We start from the raw sequence: 25,891 nt of genomic DNA, 5'->3' as shown, positions 1-25,891 counted from the left end.
TATACTACTTTAGTTTTCTCAAATGCATATGAAAGTAGCTCTAACTAAACAAACATATCTGCTCCTTTTGTGAGTTCAGACATCTGCTGACTTTAATAATTAAAATTATTTTTACTCCCCTTAGAGAGAGAGCAGTGAACTGGATTCTATTCTTTCACGTGCATCACCACCACACAGTGGAACAGATTTGTTCAGTAGTTTTAACCCAGTGAAGATAAGGGGTTGGCACAAGAGCAACTGAGGCCCTAATATGACCTGCAGAATCCTTACTGAAAATCATGTGTGAGGCTGAAAGAATCCAGTCTTGATTCTCAAAATCCAGGATGAGTTTATAGGGCTGGTAGTTAGAAAACACATTTTTATTTATAATCTGAGTACATCTGATGAAGTCTTAAAGAGATAATAAAGATGGACTCCCCAAATGGCACTTTTACATAATGACTTTTCAGAGCAGAACAGCACCTCAGACATTTTTAATGCCTCCATCTGTGTTGTTATCTAGGCACCAAATCATATGGATCTTATATATACCTGTTTTAAGATTCGAGCTATGGATCCTTGATCCATTTTGCTAGTGACCGCATCTTTCCTCAATCTTGCAGCTACAGTTCCAAGATAATCAAGTGATGCCACTCTCAAAGCCATCTCTGTAGACTTGTTACTGAACTGATGAACCTAACAAAAGCAGGATAAAATGTTATCTACTCATTTCTGTACCTGCAGTGCTTTTCATAATATACTATTTGATCTTATTCAGAAATTCATCAACTAATAAACTGAATAAATTATATCATTTACAATGGCCACTTATTTATTTGAAGCGTTGTTGTAGATGTGTAAGTCCCAGGATAAGAGAGAGACAAGGTAGGTGAAGTAATATATTTTATTGGACCAACTTCTGTTGATGGAAGATACAAGCTTCACAGGGCTCTTCTTTGGGAAAGAAAATCAGTATGTCTGAGCTAAATACAAGTTGGGACATATTGTTAAACATAAGGGGTTAACACATGTCAGACAACTTAAAATGAAGTGGCCAATTGAGGATTAGCAAGCAGTGAGGTGTATTACAAATTGTTGTAATGAGCCATAGAATCAGTGTCTCCGGAGTCCATGCTTTTAAGTATCTAGCAGAGTTATGAATTTAAGTTACTAAGGATATAATAATAAATGATATTACCTCACTACCTTGTCTCTCCAATAACCACACATATATAATATTTTAAAATTGATATCAAATTCATTTCCTTCACCACTGGGCCCCTCCCTGCAAAAATACTCCTGAGATTTTTTTCCTTCTAATCAAACTAACTAGAGAGGATGCATCTTGTTCAGTGGATATATAAAATGTGTGTGTGAGAATATTATACTTATTTAATCTACCTGCCATATGTACACCAGTGAACTGCAAGCTACTATCTAGCTGGCTTAATCAGGGGCATGATTATAAATTATTTGTGCTATTGCCCAGAAACAGGCCCAAATTACTGCTTTAGTCTCGTAACAAATGTCTGCCAGTACTACTTACCACAGTGACTTATGAATTTCAGACAGACATTCTATACCAGCTAAAATGTTTAATTTATTTGAATCATAGTATTCTCTGTGTTAATGTGCTACATGTGCAAGATGACTAAACTACTGAATAATATTTTTGTGCTATATGAGCAGCCCAGAGAAGCTATCATCTATGAATATCTGCTGATGTTCGTGGATTTTACCCAATATGAGTCTATGCAGCTACTGGGTGCTATGGACTGGAATTTTAATGTGAAAAATATCCCCCACAGAACAATATAAGTGACCTCCACTGAGCAACATAGTCCATGGTGTCACTTTTTTTTTTCAAATTACCTATAAAATACAATAATTTTCCAAACTAAACTTCACTATCTGTATACTATTCAGCATATTATATAATATACTGATATACATCAGCAAAAAGTTCTTAAATGAAGCATGAACATTGTATACCACAAATACACATTTAAATATTAATAAAAGACTATGTCAAAATAAACAAGTTTTCATGATGATGAAAAGGAATTATCATCAACATTATGGCAAATCCCAAAGGGACATAGTTGGCTTGTAAACTGAGCAGCACCAATCTCCAGCAAGGTCCTTCCGCCCTCTGGCTGAATGATCAATCTCTGTCCATCATTGCCATTCTTATCTTGGCAAAGCCAGAAACTTCATGTGGCATTAGATGTGGTCACCCTAATATCACCAGATCTTTACCTTGGGACAGCTTTTTGAGAAGATGGCTAAATTTAATAAGAACGTGCAGCACTTTATATCACTATGATAAATTAGAAATACTGTGGTCTCTTACCAACAACCTTCCTAATAAGCTAAGTAACAGCTCAGCAGCAGGCCATTCTGGCTTGTTGACCGTGGAAAGAAGATCTTGAACAAAGTTCTCAAACAGTGGCCTATAATCCTCTTCTCCCTGTTTACTACCACATCTGTTTAAAGGAAAACAATGAAAATGTTATATAATAATCATGTACTAAAAAGGGTCAACTTTTTTTTATTTGTTCCAAAGTACAAAAACGTGTATTTCTAAAACTAGATAGGACTGAAATGTCAACAGAAAGAGTCATCCTAATCTAGCTATGTTTTTCAGTAACACATCCTATAAAGAACAGAGAGTAAAAGTAGCTAAAATTTCATATTAAAAAGTAGGACAAATGATGGTAGCCCTTTCAATACTCCACATTACCATGAAAGAGATCTGGGATTCATTCCCTGGTCCAGTCTCTTATTTCTTTATCTAGCACTGGTTTCAACTACTGGAGACACAGTTTCCTTAATACTTTATGGGATATTAACGTATAATATGTATTATAACAATTTTACAGACTTTTCAGATATTGACTCAAATTCTACATGTGTGCTGGCTCTCATCTCTCCTCCAAGGGTAAGAAAAAAGGCCTCAGTCTTCGGTGAATTTGATACTCTGTCATCTAAAGTGAATGTATGTTGAATGGATGAGATAAGCCTGAAGATCTTGCTTGTATCTGCAGGGTGAATACATTAGATATAATAGGGTTTCAAGTCTGCATACAGAGAATAAATTAGGTTCCCTAGTTCATACTGGAATAGTGCATTTAGGAGGTATTCTCTCTCAACTCAGTCTCTGGCCTTAATATAAAGGGTGATATGAAGTCTTGGTATCTCTGGTCCATAAACAGCAGGTGCAGTGGAGAAAGATCAGATCAGAGCCTGGCATGCAATGATTTGGTAGTGTTTCAGAGGTATATAGTTTAATAAAATAATTAGGTTAATTTCTTTTAAAATAACTCTAATTAGTTCTTATGGCAGTACAGTATACCTTAAATACTTAATCCGTAAATCATGTTTCTCTTTCATATTATTGCAACACCTTTGGTGAAACCTAAAATTTTCCTCTTTGTATTATGTGGTATAAGCTATTGCATGTAGATTCTCACATGTGTAAACAGCTCCCTGCAGAATTTCTGTTGTATAAAAAGTTCTGTGCAAAGAGCTAACTGTCGTGGAATTTTAAAGTACTTGCAAGTTTCTTTAACTGGAGCTATCTGTCATATGAAAGTAACTGATTTTTCCAGATTTTCTGCAAAATTCATAAGCTTGAACTACACTTCAGGTGCTTGCAATTTTGCAATTGCAGGTTGCAGACTTTGTACAAGATTTGTGCAGAAACCTTAGTGACTATCAAGACTTGTTGAACCTCTAAGAAGTTCAAAATTCATAGCTCCAGGCAATTGTTCTCAGAGAGGCTTAATGAAGAAAACAAATGTGAGTTTTCTTTTTAAGACAGAACTTCACAAAAGAGTATTCATAAAATGAAAAATCTTTTTACAATGTCCTACATTTAAAAATACCATGTCCAATTCAAACTCCAACTTTCTCCACAAAAATTTCTTTTGATTAAAATTTCAGAACTTTAAGGAGTGCCAAATTTCAGTCTATAACAGTTAAAATTGTAATTATGAATGACACATTAAAACACAATTAAACTGTGTGATAACACTTACTTCTTAAGGAAAATGGAAAGGAAGTTTTGTGCTGTTCTCATGGCTGTTTCATATGAGTTAGTAATAAGGACATCTTGATCCACCTAAAAATAATAGCAAAATTCATTTGTTGAATGTACAATATATGAAAACATGAACCTCCAAACCATCATTTTCAGTACATCATGTTATTATGCAGGACACACACATGAACACTGCTTCATGGGCTGGACCAGTGTCACAGAACAAGTACATATGCACACTCTTGTATGAAACAGTTTCATATCTCTTTAAAGGGTCTTACTTTTTTGTTTGACTCCTCTTCTGAATTCGAATCCTTCTCCACTGATGGCAGGTGCACAACACACTGAATAAGCTGTAGAACCAGTGCAGTTACCATCTGAATATACATAGGCTCTCCATCGGTATCACTACTGTTTAACCTGTTGGAGAAAACAAACAGAATATCATTACAGTTAAGAGGGACAATACAAAGGACTTTTAACTCTAACTCCTAACTACCTAAACTATTAAAACCTGATAAGCAAAGTTCACTGGGTTCTAAATGAGTACCCACAGCTTTACCAACTATTCCACTGTAAAGGAAAAAAACAAAATACAATAAGCACCATTCTTGTGAGAGCCGTACAAAATTCATTCTATCCTATACAGATTATTGTACAACCCTCATCTCAGTAGTATGTAAGCTACTTCCAATAGCGCATTAAGCATCTATTATGTGTTTGTACTCAAAATGTTTTGTACTCATTATGCTGACTCCAAAGCAACAGCCAAAATTATTCTCAGATCTATGACATTATTAGATCATGAAGGTATATAAGTCATTTTGGCATGATAAAAAAAGGTTTCCTACCTCTCGTAACTGTTGTTCTTCAAGATGTGTTGCTCGTGTCCATTCCAAATAGGTGTGCGCATACTGTGTGCACAGTCGTTGGAAGGATTTTCCCCTAGTGGTACTCATCGGGTCGACTGTGGAGCCCCCTGGGGGTGTACATAAATCCCCGCCAACCTGCCACCTCTTCAGTTCCTTCTTGCCGGATACACTGGCAGAGGGGAGACAGGTGGGTCTTGGAAAGGACATGAGCAACACATCTCGAAAAACAACAATTATGAGAGGTAGGTAACTGTTTTTTCTTCTTCGAGTGCTTGCTCATGTCGATTCCAGGTAGGTGACTCCCAAGCCTTACCTCGGAGTGGGGTCAGAGCTCACAGAATAGCTGATTGTACTCTAACAGGGTCTGAGCATGCGAGCTCGGAGGCGTTTAACCACGGAGCTTCCATGCGATGGAATGGAGAGACTGAAGATTAGCATGCACTACCATGGTTCTGGGTGATCAAGTCCGGGAACCAGGCGCATGGTAATTGGCGTGTCCACCAACAGGCCTAAAAGCATGGCGAACCAGTGCTGGTGAGGCCACGCTGGTGCTGTTAAGATCATCGATGCTCCCTCCCTTCTGACCTTCAGCAGGACCTTGTGCACAAGCAGGAAGGGCGGAAAGTATATAGTAGATCAGAGGTTCTCAACCTTTTTCTTTCTGAGCCCCCCCCCTCTCCCACCATGCAATAAAAAATTCATGGCCCAGCCATGCCAGGACATCTGATTCAGGAAGGAGACAAACTGGTGATGCTTCCTGTTTTACTTTGTTGCAAACAAATCTATTTCAGGAAATCCCAACTGTAGGAAGATGTTGATCACAACATCTGGGTGGAGGGACCACTCGTGGTTGTGAAATGACCTGCTATGATGATCGGCCAGTTTGTTCTGGAAGGTACAATGCCTCTAGACATATCAAATGGGCGATGCAGAAGTCCCACAGTTTGAGGGCTTCCCGGCACAGGGGAGAGGAGTGAACACCACCCTGCCTGTTTATGTGCAATACCACTGACATGTTGTTGGTCAATACTGATACGTATCTGCCCTCCAGGTGGGCCTGGAATGTCTGGCAAGCAAGGCAGACCACTCTTACCTCCGTGATGTTGATGCGCAGCAAAAGCTCTGTCTGGGACCAGAAGGCGTGAGTCCGCCTAAGTGTGCTCCCCAACCCATCACCGATGCGTCCATTACAAGAGACAGTGAGGGTTGGGGCCTGGAGAAGAGCACTCCTGTACACACTGCTTGTGGGTCGAGCCACCACCTGAAGAACTCAATAACCGGGGAAGTAAGTGTGATTAATTTGTCTAGGTGGTCTCGATTCAGCCTGTGCACAGAGGCTAGCCAAGCCTGAAGGGGACGGAACTGCAGCCTGGCATGCTGTACTACAAGTACAAGCGGCCATATGGTTGAACAGCTTCAGAAAATTTCGTGCCACAGTGGAGGGTATCGTCTGAGTTCCTCTATGATGGCGCCCATGGTGAGAAAGCAAGTTTCTGGAAAGAATGCCTGGCTTGACTCCACAGAGTCCAAGAAGGCTCCGATTAACTCTGTTCTCTGAGTCGGGGTTAGGGTTGACTTTGCTACATTCAGTATGAGGCCGAGCCTGTGAAATGTCGTCCGAAGTAGGCTTACCTAGACCTCCACTTGGTCTCTGGAGGAGTCTTTGATTGGCCAGTTGTTGAGGTACGGGAATACTTGCACCTGCCATTTCCACAGGAAGGCTCCTATGACAGATATGCAATTGGTGAACACCCAAGGGGCCGCCGAGAGGCTGAAGGGGAGAACTGTAAACTGATAGTGAGTGGTGTTGACCACAAAGCAGAGGAATCATCTGTGGGGCAGGATTATGGACACTTGAAAACACGCACCTTCAGATCGAGGGCGACATACCAGTCCCCTGGATCCAGGGAGAGAATAATGGAACTTTACCTTCTTTATTAATTTGTTGAGGTTTTGCAGGTCTAGAATAGGTCTGAGTCCACCCTTGGCCGTCGGGATTAGGAAATACCGGGAATAGAATCCCCTGCCCCTGAATTCTAAAGGGAACTCCTCTATCGCCCCGAGTTGTAGGAGAGTTTGAACCTCCTCCATGAGCAGTTGCTTGTGAAAAGGGTCCCTGAAGAGGGATGGGTTAGGAGGATGGGAAGGCGGGAGGGAACAGAATTGGAGAGAATATCCCAATTCTACCATGCTCAAGACCCATTGGTCTGAGGTAATTTGTGCCCAGGCATGGTAGAAATTGGATAGAGGATTCACAGGATGGGGGCAGAATCTGGGATCTGAACTGGTGCATTGCCCCTGGGTGCACCTTCAAAAGTTTGGTTTGGAAGCTGCTTTGCTGAGCCCTGGCTCTGGGTTCGAGGAGGACTGAGAACCATCTGTTACTCCTGCCCAGTTTCCTGCTTTAGGAGGAGCTATGTAGAATCGAGGAGCAGGCTTAAAATGCTTTCTTCAGGGGGCTGGCGTATGAAGCCCCAGGGACTTCAGAGTCGCCATTGAGTCCTTTAGGCTGTGGAGCTTAGTGTCTGTTTGCTCCGAAAAGAGGCCTATGTAGTCAAACAGCAACTCCTGAATGGTCTGCTGGACCTTGTGCGGGAGTCCCAACACCTGAAGCCATGAACTCCTTCTCATGGCTATGGCTGTTGCCATGATATGGATTGCCAAGTCTGCAGAATCTAAGGAGGCCTGTAAGGAGATCCTTGCAACGACCTTGCCTTCCTCGAGGACCGCAGCAAACTCAGAGCAAGAGTCCATAGGCGCTGACTTCATGAGGAGTAATTTTAGCCTAAAGTCCCTCTCCTTCTTAGTTCTTGAGTGGAAGTTTCTACAGATTTTGCACTTCTCAGTCCAATGGGCTTCCCTCAAACACTTTAAACAGGAGTTGTGTGAGTTTCCCTTTGGCATAGGCTCCAGACAGGACCCAAATGGCTTAAACCCTTGAGACCAAGGCATGCCCTGGTCCCCAGGAGGGGAAACGTGGTGTGGGAAACCCCCAACTGAAACTTCTTACTAACTAAGAACTGTTTGAACTAATACTAAGTTTTAAACTATTTACAGATACAACTGGAAAAAGTCCACTAGAGGATTGCTTGCTGTAGCAAGAAAAGAGCCACTCCAACGACTGTCACTGGCGGTAAGAAGGAACTGAAGAGGCGGCGGATCGGCAGGAACCTATATACACCACCATGAAGGCTTGACTCCAGAAGGCTCCACAGCCAACCAGACAGGTACCGCTAAGGGGCAAACCTTCCGATGACTGTGCACATGGACGTGCACACCTACTTGGAATCGACATGAGTAACCACTCAAAGGAGAATAATAATTTTTGTTTTACAGTGTCTTTCTTTTAACACTCTTAAAACACTTGATATGTAATAGTATATAAGGAGTACTACTGTAAGAATACTATGCCAACCGTTTCACATTATAGGAATAAACATTTTAAAGTTTATCAGAGTGGGAGAAACATTAGAATATAAAAATTATATGCCAAAATTCCTTTAAAGAGAAATTTTCACCATCAGGAAAAACTGAAACGGTTGTATCTTATTTAAAACTGAGACTCAATTGAAGTAGCAAGGAAAATTACCAGATAATGCTTATTGTTTAATCAAAGATTATTTCCTCTACTCTTCACTCTTTTTATATGATACAGCATTTAAATTATAATGCTAAATCTGTGACATTAGCATTTCCTATGACAGAGGTCAAACACAGGATTACGACTTCAGGAGCAACCAGACATATTGGGTGAAGGAGAAAGCTCTTGTATAACATACAGCTGAATTGGCACAGCCACACAAGGGTAATTTAAACCTCCCTAAGATTTAGTGTTGTCTAATGGGGTAGTTTTTGCAGAACATATTTTTGCATATAATCTTTTCCGGAATAACTCACACAAAATTGTGTGCCCATGCAACCAGCTTTAACCTACTTAATTTTGAATCAGTGTCCACAGGGCACTGAGTTTTTTCAAAATAAGCACACAGCATTTTGGGCAGATAGCCCATGATGCATTTTCTTGCTTCTGGGCTCTGTGCATTCTGGGATTATTGCCATGATATATTGTGGGATACCTACCAAAAGTCACTGCAATTTTGAGACCTGGGGGTGAAACTAGCAAATTCCCAGGATTCATCTGTCTTTTGCAATTTAGTGAAATTCTCAAATTACTGTCATGTGGGGAATACTGCTGTGAATGGTGATCTTGAGTCATAAATACAAAGAGGCTAATGCACTTGCATTTGTGGTCATGCAGCCAGATGGCTTTGGAAGTCAGCTGCCACACCGATTTAGATAGAAGAAAAAGATGAAATTGAGCAGCTACTAGAGGATTAACTTTTCTTGGAGCAGCTTCCCTTGGTGGAGTACCATTTCTGGGCCAGGGAAACTAGCACTAACTGGTGGGAAAGGATAGTACTCCAAACCTAGGATGACCAGCAGAATTTCTGGATGACCAAGGCTACTTTCTTAGAGATCTGTTCAGCACTCACTCCAGAGCTCCAGCAGCAGCACACCCCTATGACACATCTCTTCAGCATGGAAAAACATTTGACCATTGCCATTGGACGTTAGCAGTAAGGATTGGCAATCGGTCAGTGCCTAACCAGTTCGGTGCTGAGAGATCAACTATCCGGACTGTTGTCATGGAAGCATGCTCTGCTATAAATCTTGGCAATGCACAATTTATTGATAGATTTGTAGGGCTGGGGTTCCTAATTTGTACTGGGGCTATTGATGGGACCTCACATACCTATTCTTTGCCCCCCACTCCAGGACTCAGAGTTCATCAATAGAAAGGGCTATTTATCTATGATGCTCCATGGCCTGTCTGGTCACTGTGGAAGGCTCACCAATATCAATGTAGGTGGCCTGGAAAAGTCAGGAATGCTAGGATTTTTAGAAACTTTCGAAACCCATCTTACCCCATGCTTCCCTGGCTTATGAAGCCTTACAGAAGTGTTGATTCCCAGGGCAGGTAGACAGACTTGTGCCAGCTCTGTTTGAGCTAGAACACTAAAAATAGCAAATAGCATTATGGATGTTGCGGCCTCAGTGGTGGCTCAGGCTAGCTTCCCAAGTCCAAGCCCACCCAGTCCCCCAGGTCTGAGTTCGAGTGACTAGACTGAGCTGCTACCCATATCATAATATCCACACTGCTATTTTTATTGAGCTAACTTGAACAGAGCCATTGCAACTCTCTTTATCCATGCTGGGAATCACACCTCCCAGCTGCAGTGGAGACATATGCTTACTGGACACTTGGATAATAGAAAGGGCCTCTAATTATATCCTGAGTAGCTGCAGAATGACAGTGGAGTGTGCATTTGAAAGGCTGAGTGGGAGATGGAGGTGCTCTATAACAAGGCTGGAGGCTGCTGAGCAATATCTGCCTTGTGTTATTATAACTGCTTTCTTTTGCACATCTGTGAGAGAAAGGAAAAGAGCCTCACTTATGAGCACAATAAAGAGGCACAGAAACTTTTGGAATGTTATAAACAGTCAGAGAGGCTGCCTCTCCAAACCGCAGCAAATAATCAGGACGACAGGGTGAGGGATGCCTTGTGCTCCTACTTTGAGACTACGAGTTTAAATGGTGACATGAAATATTATCATTAGATCCGGATTTCTTTAGTTTTTGTACAAGGATTTTATTAAATGCAAGATAATTATGCCTTTTAAAGCTTTGTGCAATGATTTCATGAGGAGGCCTTTATGATGTTTCCGGCTGTTATGGGATAAACTCACCTGCAGTGCACCCCTTAGCTCCAGGACACAACACTCCAGAGTTTCTTCCACTCTAGTACTCCCTGTAGGCTGTCTGCCTTTGTGCGCCACTCAGCGCTCTGGCTGATAAGTGGCTAGTTCAGACTCCTTCTTAGGTAACAAAAGTCCACATGCAATCCAAAGTCACCAGTGAATCAACCTATCTTCTGAGCTCTGTGCTCAACCACTTCCTGAATTCCATTGCCTTTCCTTGGCTCTGTTATCAAGCACTGCCCCACTTTAGCATCTTCCTAAAGGCTCTAGCCTTCAGCAGTCTTTGGCACTTGGATCTTTCACAGGAGCCTGCCTGTCTGAACTCCCTCAGCCTATTTATAAGCCTAGGTCTCTCAAGGTATCTCCTGATCCTTCTTTAGTTCTGACCTCTCTGGCTGACAAGTAACTACCTCATTAGCACACAGATGAAGTGAATTTGACTAATGGGGCCTTTAACTCTTCCTAGTCCAAGATGGAGTTCTACAATCACACTAGCATAAGGTTAAATTTTATTAAACCATGTTGAAAATTTGTCAATAACAACCATTATATAATGCAAATAGAAGAAACTTTCCCTATTAATAGCAATTCTACAGAAATATTTTCTGCATCAAACACCTAAACACTAAGTCACTTAACTTGTGTACTTACTCGCATAAAATGCTACACTAATTTTTTAAATAGCAGAAAACATCACAGTATTGAACAAATAACTAATTCCTTGCAACTTTTGTACTATTTGAGTTATGGCACTATTACAGAGCAGGCTTGACTACCACTACATTAATTAAGAGTAAGGCTACAATTCTTTCACGGAGATTGCGGAAGTCATGGATTCCATGACTTTCCGCGACCTCTGTGACTTCCACTGTGGCTGGTGCGGCTGACTTCGGGGCCACCCGAGCAGTGGCCACTGTGGCTGGTCCCACAGACTGCCCAAGCAGAGATCCAGGGGGCTGTCCAGGGGCCAGCTGCACCAGCTACTGCTCAGGCAGCCCCAGGGGGTGCCCTGGGGACCACCCAAGAAGCAGTCCTGGGACAGCTGTAGGTCATCCACAGAGCGGTCCCAGGGCCCAGCCAACACAGAGCACTGGAGCAGGGCCCCCCAGAAACAGAGATTTAGTCAGGGGTATTTTTGGTAAAAATCATCGACAGATCATGGGCTGTGAATTTTTATTTATTGCCCATGACCTGTCCGTGACTTCTACCAAAAATACGCATGACTAAATCTTAGCCTTAATTAAAAGACAATAGTAACCCATGATCTGGATTGTCCCTTGCAAGATTTGCCCTTGAGGGAACCTTCAATGCATACATCTCCTCCATCAAGCATGGAAGGGGGACTCAACCACTTCTTTAACATCATTCCATGGACCTGAACAGCCCACTTGTTGGGAAAGGGGCAGAAATTGGGTGGACCAGGAAGAGGAGTGACTGGGCTGGATGCTTATCACTAACTCTCTAGCCCTCTGAAGATTTTCTAAATAGGACACAGAGCCTGGGGGGGCTGTATTAGCCTTTATGCTGAACCTCACCCTCACTGCGGTCTGGGGATGTCTCCACGCAGATTGGAACATTGCTGCTAAAGAGACCCAAGAGAGCGGTGCTGCCTTGGGCTAAAGCTGGCACAGAAACAGGGAGCCCTGGCCTCCCAAACAACCACCATTTTTGAGGGATGGGCTCCGTATTCTTTTCCATGGAAAGGTAATCATTTTGAGGGATGGGCTCCCAAGAAGAAAATGTGGTGGGAACTCTGTGAGGTTATCTTCACAAATTTTCTTCCAGAACTCCTTCCTTGCAGGTTTTACCAGTGGGGAGGATTACATGGCTCCATATATCCAGCTTCTGAAAAATTTCCTACTTGAAACTTCTATTTGCATACCTTCACTTAGTCTCACTTATATTTCTAGCTAGGTACATAATTACAGGTTTGTTTGTCTATTTGTTATTGTCCCTTTGAAAGTCACATAAACAGTCAAAAACCAAGCACAGACATGTAACACAAGTAGAGGAAATGCAGATAATTACTATGGACCCAGACTGCTTGTCCTATAACTATTCCACTTTTGTTCCCACTGTAAAGCTCTTTAAGGAACAGATAAATCATATTTATAGAATTATTTGCTTGATCTCATTAAGAAATTAATGCATCTTATGGACTTGTAGGTTTTTATAACAATCATTAATAAACCATGTAAAATCTAAACCCCTACATTTATGTACTGAAAATTATGTTCTGTAGAAGTTAGCCATCTGTGTCAGACATTACCTGAAGTTTCTCAAACTTCTTTTGCTGGTTGGTAGTCTTGCAAGTGAAGTGAAAATTTCCTCCAGAATCAACTGTCTATGTTTTTCATACCTCGAGAACACCTGTTATCAGTTACAGGATACAAATATATATGTACAAAAATAATGATTAAGTTTTACAGAAAACCAAAATAGCTTATTACTATTTTTTTCAAAACAAACAGCTTTCCATATTTGTATTCACTAAAATATTCACAACTTGTTTTTTATATTTTTAAGTGATAGACAGGTATCTGAGTAACATACTGTTTTTTCAATACATGGGGGCGGGCAGTTCAGTTTAGCTATTCTTCTGTTTAGACAGGCTTTGATTTTAAAAACATTGAACATATTGCCTCTCTAAAGGTTGAAGATATAGAATGAAACAAACTTGCTTCTTAAACTGCAAGCTTTCTGAGAGGGTTTTTCTGTTTTCGTAATATAATGGTCCTTAAAATTTTATTTTTCTGTGAATCACTTTGCAACATGGATTCCCCTCCACCCACATTTTCCAAAGAAAACCATTTCACATATACTTTTTATCAGGATAATTGCTATTCCTAGCTCTGTATTTTATACCAATGCACAGCTCCAGAAACTACGGTGATGAAAAAAAATAAATCAAATAAACCTGGAAAATACATTAAGGAAAATCATGTTGCTAAGGTTCCTTTGAGAACAGGACAGGAGACAGTGAGGGTTTTTAAAATATTTTTATTAAAAACTAAAAAGTGTACCACTTAAGAAAAAGGCAGGGATAGAGCTTTGATTTTGATTCTGTGATCATATTATATGAGCATGCTTGATTGTTGAGAAGGCCAAAAGAGCTCCTATACGATAGAAGTCACAGCTCTTAGGAAGTCAAACTGTGGTTTGAAACTAGCACAAAAATTAACTTTGCAGTATAGTCTAATTATTCTAATCTATACGATTTAGAATTAATCCGTGTCCAAACATGTTTATGACCATGACTGTCAAAGAAATGGTGAAAAATATAGAGATTGAATGTGTATTTTTATCTCATGACACGAATTTACCATGGGTACAGGATTTTACAAGAAGGATCAGATCCTTAACCAGAAATGTGGAAAAAAAAATCCTAGTTTCCAAGATTGCTGTTCTATCTATGTAAAATTTATGGTAACTCAAAAGCAAAGTGGTAGCCATCTTAAACTTTCTTTTCATTTGCTACTTTGTTAGAGTATTAACTTTATTTTCAGGATGTATTTTATAAGCCTATTTTATTAAAATACATTTATTTTTAATGGAAAATATTATTGATATTGTTCAGTCTAAATACAGACTTTACAACCCTCAGAAGTAAGCTGCATGCACGGTTGGCAAAGATAACTAAGGACTTGTTCACATCAGGACATACCGCGGAATAGTAATCCAGTGGATTAAGATAAATCGCAAAAGGTGATGTAGTGCAGCATAGCAGAGTCCACATGGAGAGTTATTGTGAAAAACTATTGTGCTTTAAGGTCACACCCTATCTTATTTCACAATAGCTTCCCCATGTAGACAAGCCCTATCATCATTATGCTGGAGAGGGGGAAATAACAGACACTAAGGTCTGAAAAGAAATGAGTTCTCCAAGTTCATACAAACATTCAAGTGATTTAATTTAAACCTAAAAAGTGAAAAAAACAAAACAGCTATGCAAATAAAATTGGTTGCATGATTTTTTCTGCTGGGTTGACCTTGCTTGAACTTTGTGTGTTTGGAATGAGGTAAGAGTCACAATCCAGCCAGAGCTACAGTTTTAAGTCCAGTTCTATTCTGAAATATCACTACAAAAATGGTACCTTTTTACTCAACAGATCTACATCTGTATATTCAGTTACTTCTGATTACATTAAAATATCAATATACAATAGTGAGATGAGGATGTCAGACGTTTTTATGTTGTAAATCCAAGGACAAAATAAAAAAGAGAAAGAAACAAAAGAGTTTGGTGTAAACAGTGTAGAAAGTGCTACTTATTTGGGATAATTCTCTTAAGAACGCTAAGTATAAAATTATTTGAATACAATACTTGTGGAGGGCAAAATTGTTTACAATCTTTTTAGTTATAATATTGTATATCTGAAGTTTTCTTTTAATTATTTGGTTTTAGTGGGAATGTCCCATTTGATTTCTTACCATAAACTAATCTGCAAACCAAAGAGGATCAAGTAAATTAAAAAAAGAAAAGGAGTACTTGTGGCACCTTAGAGACTAACCAATTTATTTGAGCATGAGCTTTCGTGAGCTACAGCTCACTTCATCAGATGCATGCCGTGGAAACTGCAGCAGACTTTATATATACACAGAGAATATGAAAAAATACCTCCTCCCACCCCATTGTCCTGCTGGTAATAGCTTATCTAAAGTGATCATCAGGTGGGCCATTTCCAGCACAAATCCAGGTTTTCTCACCCTCCACCCCCCCACACAAATTCACTCTCCTGCTGGTGATAGCCCATCCAAAGTGACAACTCTTTACACAATGTGCATGATAATAAAGTTGGGCCATTTTGTGTGTGTGGTTTTTGGGAGGGGAGTGAAGGGGTGAGAGAACCTGGATTTGTGCAGGAAATGGCCCAACTTTATTATCATGCACATTGTGTAAAGAGTTGTCACTTTGGATGGGCTATCACCAGCAGGAGAGTGAATTTCTGTGGGGGGGTGGAGGGTGAGAAAACCTGGATTTGTGCTGGAAATGGCCCACCTGATGATCACTTTAGATAAGCTATTACCAGCTGGACAATGGGGTGGGAGGAGGTATTTTTTCATATTCTCTGTGTATATATAAAGTCTGCTGCAGTTTCCACGGCATGCATCTGATGAAGTGAGCTGTAGCTCACGAAAGCTCATGCTCAAATAAATTGGTTAGTCTCTAAGGTGCCACAAGTACTCCTTTTCTTTTTGCGAATACAGACTAACACGGCTGTTACTCTGAAGTAAATTAAACTATGTTCCTCCATTGTGATGTTAAAAATATACAATGTGCAGAATAAAATGAGTTCAAAATTCAAATTCTTAACTAGAATGGAAAAAATGCACTGGTGGGGAGATGAAATGGATGAACTAATGTCTCTTTCCATGTGTACGTTTTATTTTTCAACAGCAATATCACTAAATCCTTAAGCTTGTTCATAGATTAAAAAAGTACTCACTGCAGTCACTAGTTTGATGGCGCATAACTGGAGCTCACTGACATTTTCTACAAAAAAAGGTGTTATTCCCATTGAGGATACCTACCAAAAGGAGGGAAAAACAGTAAATACATATTCTTTCCACTAAAGTGATATGTAAACTCTTTGACATAACAGAGTATAATTAAATACATTCACTGCTTCATAGGTACATCTTGTTTGCTATTCGTAAAATGATGTTACATTTTTAATCTTAATTTTATAATAAATCCACTAAAGACTTGCAGATTAAATATTAAATGTATCTTTCTCTGTTTAGCTGGACTACTTTTTTAATAGTGTTATTAAAATATTAAACATTTTTTAAAAATTACACATTTTAAGATCACTAGCAAGACAGTTAAAATAATAAAGTTACAATACTATGACTATAGAAGTCATTCTGATAATTTACCTTAGCCACTGAACTAGATTGTATTTGGTTTACATTTAATGTTATTGCCAAGGTAGTCAAACTTCAGAATCACTTTGAAAAAAAAAAAAAAACATTCTCAAATGGAAATTCTTTTGATGAAACTTGCCTGAAGAATAGTTGTGTCAGTAAGGAGCTGTATCTCTAGCAATTCTGCCAAACTGCTAACAATGTCACATACTTTATTATACAGCATCACTATGACCCTCTGCTTGTGTGTGGAACATTTGGCACGCTTTGCTTTTGAACTTAAAACACCTCCTAGAGAATAAAATAAAATAAAATAATAAAATGATGCATCTACAAGCCTGTCAGTTACAAAGAACAAAATGATTTTCTTTAAAAAAAAAAAAAAAAGAAAGAAAAAAAAGGTACTTTATAATTTTTGTTAGCACAAAATGCTGATAGAAAAGTAATCTCTTTTTAACAGCACTAATTTGGAAAAACAAGAATTGTTATTGCAGACCATTTTTAAATAATTTTTGTGGATTGTTGGGCCAAGATTTTCAATATGGTACTAACAGTTAGTCTCCTACATCCATATATTATTAGAGCTTGTTGGCAATTTTCGACCAGAATGAATTTCTTATAGAAAATTCCGTTTTTCACAAAATTGAAATTTACCACACAGACATTTCTTATTTGCGGGCTGGAAAAATTGAAATGACGACTCCTTGGCTGCCTGCCTTGAAGAGTTTTGTCAATTTCATTTTCTGAGGTGAAATTAGTAAGAGCCTTCCGGGAGGACTGCCAAGACTGAATGCTCTATCTTTCTGCCTCCCCAACTATTAGCCTCCCCGCTGCCCCACAGCTCCATCTGGCAGATTGCTGGGGCTCTCAATCCTCCCACCCACCTAGCTCTGGGGAGGCAAAGAGCCAGGGCGCTCAGCCTTACCACTTCTCCCGCAGCACAGGAGCCGGTGAGGCTCAGCACACCAGCTATCTTAAGCAAAGTAAGCTGTAATGGGATAAGAGGGAAGGTCCTCTCATGGATCAATAACTGGTTAGAAGGTAGGAAACAAAGGGTAGGAATAAATGGTCAGTTTTCAGAATGGAGAGAGGTAAATAGTGTTGTCCCCCAAGGGTCTGTACTGGGACCACTATTATTCAACATATTCAGAAATTATCTGGAAAAAGGGGTAAACAGTGAGGCTGCAAAATTTGAAGATGATACTAAACTACTGCAGATAGTTAAGTCTAAAGCAGACTGCAGAAAGTTACGAAGGGATCTCACAAAACTGGGTGACAGGGCAACAAAATGGCAGATTAAATTAAATATTGGTAAATGCAAAGTAATGCACATTGGAAAACATAATCCCAACTTCATATAAAATGAAGGTATCTAAATTAGCTGCTACCAATCAAGAACAAGATCTTGGAGTCATTGTGGATAGTTCTCTGAAAACATCCACTCAAAGTGCAGCAGCAATCAAAAAAGTGAACAGAATGTTGGGAATCGTTAAGAAAGGGATCGATAATAAGACAGAAAATATCATATTGCCTCTATTTAAATCTATGGTACACCTACATCTTGAATATTGCGTGCAGATGTGGTAGCCTCATCTCAAAAAATATATACTGAAATTGGAAAAGGTTCAGAAAAGGGCAACAAAAATGATTAGGGGTCTGGAACAGCTTCCATGTGAGAAGAGATCAATAAAACTGAGATTTTTCAGTTTAGGAAAGAGACGACTAAGCAGGAATATGACAGAGGTCTATAAAATCAGGACAGGTATGGAGAAAGTAAATAAGGAAGTGTTATTTACTTCTTCTCAAAACACAAGAACTAGGGGTCACCAAATGAAATTAATAGGCAGCAGGTTTAAAACAGACAAAAGGAAGTATTTCTTCATACAACGCCCAGTCAAACTGTGGAACTCTTTGCCAGAGGATGTTGTGAAGGCCAAGACTATAACAGGGTTAAAAAAAGAACTAGATAAGTTCATGGAGAATAGGTTCATCAATGGCTATTAGCCAGGATGGGCAGGGATGGTATCCCTAGCTTCTGTTTGCCAGAAGCTGGGAATGGGCGACAGGGGATGTATCTCTTGATGATTACCTGTTCTGTTCATTCCCTCTGAAGCATCTGGCATTGGCCACTGTCAGAAGACAGGCTACTGGGCTTGATGGACCTTTGGTCTGATCCGGTATGACTGTTCTTATGTTATTTACCTCTTTGGCTCCCAAAACTGTGAAGGAAGGTGTGGAGGCTGAGCAGCCAGGCTCCGCTTCATAGGAAGTTTAAGTGAGGGGTAGGGGATGAGGCAGATGGATAGGCTCAGTGCTCCAGCTCTCTGCCTCTCCAGAAGCACAGTTGGAAAACTCTCTTGAAACAGCATTTTTCTTGAAATACCTTCCCATGAAAAATTTTGCATTTCTGACTTTTTGTCCCCGTTCAGGACAATTTTTTTTCCCCCAAAATGCAAAAAATTTTGCAGGAAGGGATTTCCATTTTCTGGCCACCTCTTGTATCATGTACTTCAACAAACAGTCTGATTTCAAAAGTACTGACCATTAAGTGGCTCCTGATAATTGAAATAAATGGAAGCTGCTGGGTATTCAGGAATCATGAACACCAGACTACTTATTTAGGCACATAATATATGAATGTAAAAGTCTCATTTTAGGCACCAGCTTCTAGTTAGTTAGGTCTTGCCACTGAAGTATGTATGGACCTTTCATGTCACACACTGTTTGGTTCAGAGGAGGATGGGTTTCATTTCCCCTGTCATTTTGGGCTACAATTTACCATTGTAAATTGCTTTTTTCTCAAAATCATATGAAGCATTCAGTCATCCTTTATTCAGAGGACACTGGAAACGGGTGTCTCAAGATTAACTCTTGAATGTAGTGAACTGCATAACAGTGTCAAGGGATGTCAAGTTGTTTGCACAATACACTTAACAGAACTGGTCACATTTAAAATTGTATGCAGCACATTCGCTTACATGCAATCTCATTTATTTATTAACATACTAACCACCATGAGGATCCACTCTGTAGACAGGATCATACTGAGGATAAAGGGTATTCTGCAAATGAAATTTAGTGTACTGAATAACTCTTTCTATTACATCCTCAATATACACAGCTTTAGGCATATTTGGTGATGTCATTATGTTGATCGCGGTAAGACAGGCATCTGCAGACTTTGTGACTCTCTCCATAATCAGATCTCTCCACAATCTTTCCTCATCTTCAGTGTCATTATTCTACAATGAAAAACAGAAAGTTATATACGTTTTCTAAAAAATATGCATTAAGACAAAATTAATTCTGAGTTTTCACAAATACATATTATATTTCTGTATATTACAGGTTAACCCTGCTGAATAATATATACTACAAAAGAAGATTTTATAAATATATATACTAAAACATTATATGACATTTATAATCAGAGTGCTGTGCCTATATTATAAATGTAAAATGTATTTTATTAGCTGGAAAGTAGAATTTTTTTTTATAATATCTCCCTAAACCAGAATGAGATATTAAGGACATGTAATCACCTAAAGGCCCACAGGTTATATTTTTCATGGGTAATTAACATTAACAGAAATTTCTACATTCATCAATAAAGACTGAATTACTTCAAGCAAAAATTCTATTAATTGATCTAATAATTCTTTATTATTTTTAGATGTACAGTACGATGTTGAGTTTTGTGAGGATGAATACATTAAAGACTTTGTGACGCACTTTGAGACTGACTGATGAAAACTGATGTATCAAATCTAGGTGTTATTTTTATAACCCCTGTGATTAGGCTCAGCAGAATCTGATTAAAAAAAATTGATATCAATGTTTATTTTTATGCATATTTTTCAATGTTTATTGATATAAATGTTCAGAATTGTGCAAAATTATGGATTTTAAACTTTTTTTTACTTTTATCTATATAAATTTTCATAGTTGCAGGAAATTATGTGGGTTGTCAGACAATTATTATTTAATGACAGTAGAGAGAGATTCAGAAAGTTAAAGCTTAATAATCATTAAAACACAAACTGTCAACATGACCTGTCAAAATATACTAAGTAAATATCCTTAAGTCAAATTCTCATAAATTCAGCATTGTTCTTATTGTCTGTAAATTTAAATTACAACCAAAGGAAATACTTTTTCATTAGTTTGTGTCTTTGCAGTGAAATCTGTTTACCAACATTTAATAATAAAAAGCTAATCCTTCCAAGCCTACCTATGATTGCTACTTTGACCAGTTTCAATTTCTACCACTATATGTAACTCTAGTGCAGAAAGACTTTTATAAACCATGTGAAAATCATGAGGATTTTCCTGATCCTGTTTTTTCTTCCATGCTCCTTAAAGTCTCAAGATTCCCCTTGTTAGTCATCATCATTGTGTTGAGGATTTGACTCATCAATAACTATGCCTTAAAAACAGACAAAGGAATTGCTAAAGAATCATGAGAGAAACCTCCTCTGTCCCAGAGGTTGAAAGTACAGTCTATGCAGCTCTTCTATCAACCACCAACTCAGACAAGCCTTCAGTATACTAGAGTAGGTCCTCTCAGCCACAAACACACAGACAAAACCTTGGCAGTGAGTCTCTGAGCTTGGGTCAACTTACTCTGGCTCACAGAGCTCCCGCTGGAGGGTTAAAAGTAGCAGCACAGATGTTCCCAGTCAAGCTGGAGCATGGGCTCTGAGATCCATCTCCTGGGTTTCAGAGCCCAGGCTCTAGACCAAGCTGGAACATCTACACTGCTATTTTTAGCCTTATAGCACAAGCCTCACGAGCTCATGTCAGTTGACCCAGGTTCTCAGACTCTCTGCGACGATTTTGGGGGGGAGGGGAGGGGGGTGTTTGGCAGCATAGATGCTCCTGTAGGGATCTTTAGAAAAAAATTCCCACCAGCTTAGTTGGATTGATTGGTCTTATGATTAATAAAATGCACTGGGATTCCAGAGACATGTTTTCCTTTGATGGCACTGCCACAGACTACCTAAGACTGATCCTGGGAAAGTATGAAGTTAGTCAGTTCAGTAAAGCAATTCAGCATGTACGTAAGACTATCCCTTTAGCAAAGCACTTAATCACATGTTGAATTTTAAGCACATGCTTAAATCTCATTGACGTCAGAGGGGTTAATTCAGAAGCCTAAAGTAGATGCTCCTAAAATGGACTCCTAAATTGGAACCTTGATCAATCTGTATCTGAATTCCCCATCTGTAAAATGATGAAAAAAAGAGTTACCTACCTTCCGTAATTGTTGTTCTTCGAGATGTGTTGCTCATGTCCATTCCATTCTAGGTGTGTGCGTGCCCAGTCATCGGAGATTTTTGCCTTAGCAGTACCCATAGGGTTAGCAGGGGCGCCCCAGTGAGTACCGTACTCTTGCCGGCAACTCCAACAGACGGATAGGAGGGTGGGTAATGGAATGGACACGAACAAAACATCTAGAAGAACAACAGTTACGAAAGGTAGGTAACCGTTTTTTCTTCTTCGAGTGCTTGCTCATGTTGATTTCATTCTAGGTGACTCACAAGCAGTTCCAATGGAGGTGGGCTTGGAGATGGTGGTCTTGTAGCTTGCTGCACTGCCCTGCCGAAGCCAGCATTGTCTCGGGCCTGCTGGGTCAGCACATAATGGGACATAAACATGTGGACAGACGACCAGGTAGCAACTCTACAGATCTCTTGGATTGGCACCGGAGACACTTGCAGCCTAGTTGAGTGCACTTTGACTATCGCCGGTGGAGGCACACTCGCCAGCTCATAGCAGTATCGGATGCAGGCTGTGATCCAGGACAAAATCCTCTGAGCAGACACTGGGCGACCTTTCATCCTGTCTGCCGCTGCAACGAACAGCTGCACTGACATATGGAAAGGCCGTGTCCTGTTAATATAAAAGGCCAGTGCCCTTTGGACATTCAGGGGGTATAACCTGTGCTCCTCTTCGGAATTATGGGGCTTCAGAAAGATGACTGGTAAGAAAATGTCCTGGCCGGTATGAAACTGGGAGATTCCGGGAGACTATGTTGGGCAGGAATGCCAGGTGCAGCCGCAGCTGGACCTTATGCTTGTAGAACACCATATAGGGTGGCTCTGACCTAAGTGCCCTGCTCTCAGACACTCTGCTGGTAGACGTAATCACCACCAGTAACGCAACCTTCCAGGAGGGAAGGAGAAGACAGTAGGAAGCCAGAGGTTCAAAAGGAGACCCCATGAGCCTCAACAGCATGAGATTCAAATACCAGGGAGTAACAGGATCCTGGACGTAATGGTAAAGACGCTCCAAACCTTTCAAAAACCAGGCTGTCATGTCGTGAGCGAAGATCGACCTGCCTTGGAACAGAGGGTGGAAAGCTGAAAGAGGAGCCAGGTGGACCCTGACAGACGACAAGACAAGCCCTGAAGCTTCAGATGCAGAAGATAATCCAGGATCATCTGCAGTGAGGCCAGCTTGGATGGACAAGCCGATCCGAAGCCCAGCACGTGAATCTTTTCCACTTCGCCTGGCAAGCTGTTCTGGTGGAGGGCTTTCTGCTACCCAGCATGACCTGTTGCACACGGGTTGAGCATTCCCAGTCTTCCGCATTCAGACTTGCAGCAGCCACGCTGTCAAGCGCAACACCTCTAGGTTCGGGTGCAGGAGACTGCCAGGGTTCTGAGACAGCAGGTCCTGCCAGAGAGGGAGTCACAGCGGCACAGCTTCCGAAAGGTCCAGTGTGCTGAACCAGGACTTGCAAGGCCACTTTGGGGCTATCAGAGTAACCTTCACCCTGTCCTGTTTGATCTTCATGAGGACTCTGTGGATCCATAGCACTGGCGGGAAGGCGTACATCAGGGCTCCCAACCACAGAAGCAGGAAAACATCTGACAAGTACCCCCTGTCCATCCCCTGGAGCGAACACCTGGCATTTCCTATTCTGGTGGGACGTGAACAAGTCCACCTGGAGAGTCCCCTACTTTCGGAAGATCATACTGGCTGCCTCCAGATGAAGCACCCACTCATGGCAAGACGAGAAGTTCCTGCTGAGGCAATTTGCTAGCACATTCTTGGTCCTGGGCAGTTGCGCGCTTACCAGATGAAAGGCATGCTGCACACAGAAGTCCCAAAGGCTGAGAGCTTCTTGGCAAAGAGCTGATGACCTGGCTCCGCCCTGCCTGTTGATGTAATACACCTTGGTGGTATTGGTCTGGCAGGCCAGGAAAACTGCTGACATTGATGTGAAGGGCCAGAGTGTCCTGCAACCAGCGGACTTGAGTGCTGAGCTCACTCAGGTGGGCTCCCCAGCCCAGGTCCGAAGCATCTGAGATGAGGGTCAGTGACAGAGATGGGGCTGCGAAGGGAACACCTTCCAACACCGACTCAGGGTTTAACCACCACTCCAGGGACGACAGGATGTGATCTGGCACCCTGACTACCTGGTCTAGATAGTGTCTGTTGGGAGTGTAAACCAATGCCAGCCATGCTTGCAGAGGCCTGAGGCAAAGCTGGGAATGACTGACCATGTACATACAGCAGTCATGTGGCCCAGCAACTGCAGGTAGGTGTGAGCCATAGTGAGAGGGTGGTTCTTCACATGGGAGATCAGGTCCGACATGGCCTGAAAACATGCCTCCAAAAGGAAGGCTCTGACTTGCATGGAGTCGAGAACCATCCCTCTGAACTCTTTGCTTTGGGCTGGCCTTAAAGTGGATTTTTTCCTCGTTTATTAACAGGCCCAGGTCACAGAAGGTGGAACGCACCCGATCGAGGCTTCTCTACACTTGTTCCTGAGACCTGCCCTTGATGAGCCAATCATTGAGATATGGGAAGACCTGGACCCCTTGACGTTTGAGTTAAACAGCCACTGGCACCATACCCATGCCATCTGAAAGAGAACCTGGCAGCCACAGTGCCCTTCTCCACCAGGATGCCAAATTCTTGGGCCAAACCCTGTGGGAGGGACTCCTTGAACTTATGGAGGGAGTCCCATAAGTTAAAATTGTATCGGCCCAAGAGGGCCTGATGGTTTGCCACCTGGAACTGCAAACTGGCCTTTGAATAATTTTTTTTTTCCAAACAGGTCCAACCATTTGGCCTCTTTATTTTGGTTGTCAAGCTGGTATTTGTCTCTTTCATTGGCCGCAGAAACCACCAGCGAGCCTGGGGGAGGGTGGTTGTAGAGATATTCAAACCCCTCGGCCAGAACAAAGTATTTCTTTGTTGCACGGGGGAATGGAGACGCGATGGGGAGCACTCTCATGAGGCAGGTGACTGGGACCTGTGCCGAGAGGATGACTGGCAGGAGGGCAAATGGCACTGGTTGTACTGGGACCAGCGTCTTCCTCTAGGTGATCTGCGTCAAGACGGCTGAGGCTGCGAACACTGTGCCGGTGACTGAGGGCAAGCCTTGGAGGGTCTAGGCTGCAACTCCAGTGATATATGGTGCAGAGGTGGAGGGCGCTGCTTTGTCTTGAGAGAGATTGGCGGTGCTCCACTGTCCCCTGAGGGGTATTAGTGACTGGCTTGCCCTTGTGGGATTTGCCAGTTCCTGAGGCACGTGCTGCTTCAGTAGTGTGGGTGGAGGCTTGTGCTCTCTCAGCGCTGGGGGAGCTTGTGAAGGTGTTGGTGCCATCAGGGGTTTAGGTCCCATACTGCTCCTTGGAGTCAGTGGAGTCTTCTTTTCACAGGAGTAAGGGCCCCGACCGGGGAGGTATGAGCGTATGGCTCCAGAGTGGTCCAGCAGGCTGAAGTGGGTCCCTTGCCTAAAGACCTATTGCTCTTTTTCCCTGGTGCTGGGAAGCCATGCTTTTTGGTCTTCTTTTTGGGCACTGGCAATGGGGAATGCTGCTGGGTGGATCCTGGTGTGCACTGCGCACCAAGGCTGAGGTACTCTGTGAGTCCTGGTGGGGCTGCATGGAGGCCGGATGCAGGGCAACTCCATGATGAGAGCCTGTAACTGAATATCCCACTCCTTTTGTGTTTAGGGCTGAAAGTTTTTACAAATTCGGCACTTATCTCTAACGTGTGATTCCCTCAAGCACTTGAGGCAGCTGCTATTGGGGTCACTTACAGGCACAGGCCTGCTGCAGTCTGCACAGGGTTTAAACATGGGAGACCGGGGCATGCCCTGCCTGGACGAAGTCCCCATTGGGATCCTAACTGCTAACTTCTAACTACACTTAGCAACCTCTTAACACTAACTACTATAAACAAACTATTTACAAGGCCCTAAGGCTCTAAGTCAGTAGACGAAAACCCGCTAGCCCTTGCAATGCAAGGAAAAGTGCTCCGACTACCCACCACAGGTGGTAAGAAGGAACTGAGAGGGCATAGGGTCAGCAGCGCCTGATATACCAGCACATGAGCGTGGCACTCAAGGGAC

General features: G+C 41.5%; 1 protein-coding gene across 6 annotated transcripts in view; it reads right to left on the bottom strand.

The window, feature by feature from the left end:
• NIPBL (NIPBL cohesin loading factor) overlaps positions 1-25,891 on the bottom strand; it is a 294,662-nt gene that overhangs the window by 57,567 nt on the left and 211,204 nt on the right. For all 6 annotated transcript variants that reach the window (XM_073343794.2, XM_073343792.2, XM_073343793.2 and 3 more), the window contains 8 exons: positions 19,532-19,763; positions 16,661-16,812; positions 16,101-16,181; positions 12,923-13,023; positions 4,303-4,441; positions 4,020-4,102; positions 2,333-2,465; positions 532-675 (listed from right to left, as the gene is read on the bottom strand). In XM_073343794.2, the coding sequence (XP_073199895.1) occupies positions 532-675; positions 2,333-2,465; positions 4,020-4,102; positions 4,303-4,441; positions 12,923-13,023; positions 16,101-16,181; positions 16,661-16,812; positions 19,532-19,763 (1,065 nt within the window). The remainder of the gene's footprint in view (positions 1-531; positions 676-2,332; positions 2,466-4,019; positions 4,103-4,302; positions 4,442-12,922; positions 13,024-16,100; positions 16,182-16,660; positions 16,813-19,531; positions 19,764-25,891) is intronic.

The sequence above is a fragment of the Lepidochelys kempii genome, chromosome 5 (genome assembly GCF_965140285.1).
Source record: "Lepidochelys kempii isolate rLepKem1 chromosome 5, rLepKem1.hap1, whole genome shotgun sequence".
In the NCBI taxonomy this organism is placed as follows: domain Eukaryota; kingdom Metazoa; phylum Chordata; order Testudines; family Cheloniidae; genus Lepidochelys; species Lepidochelys kempii.
Note: the sequence above shows the minus strand (reverse complement) of the source record. Positions and strands in the feature narration are given on the sequence as shown.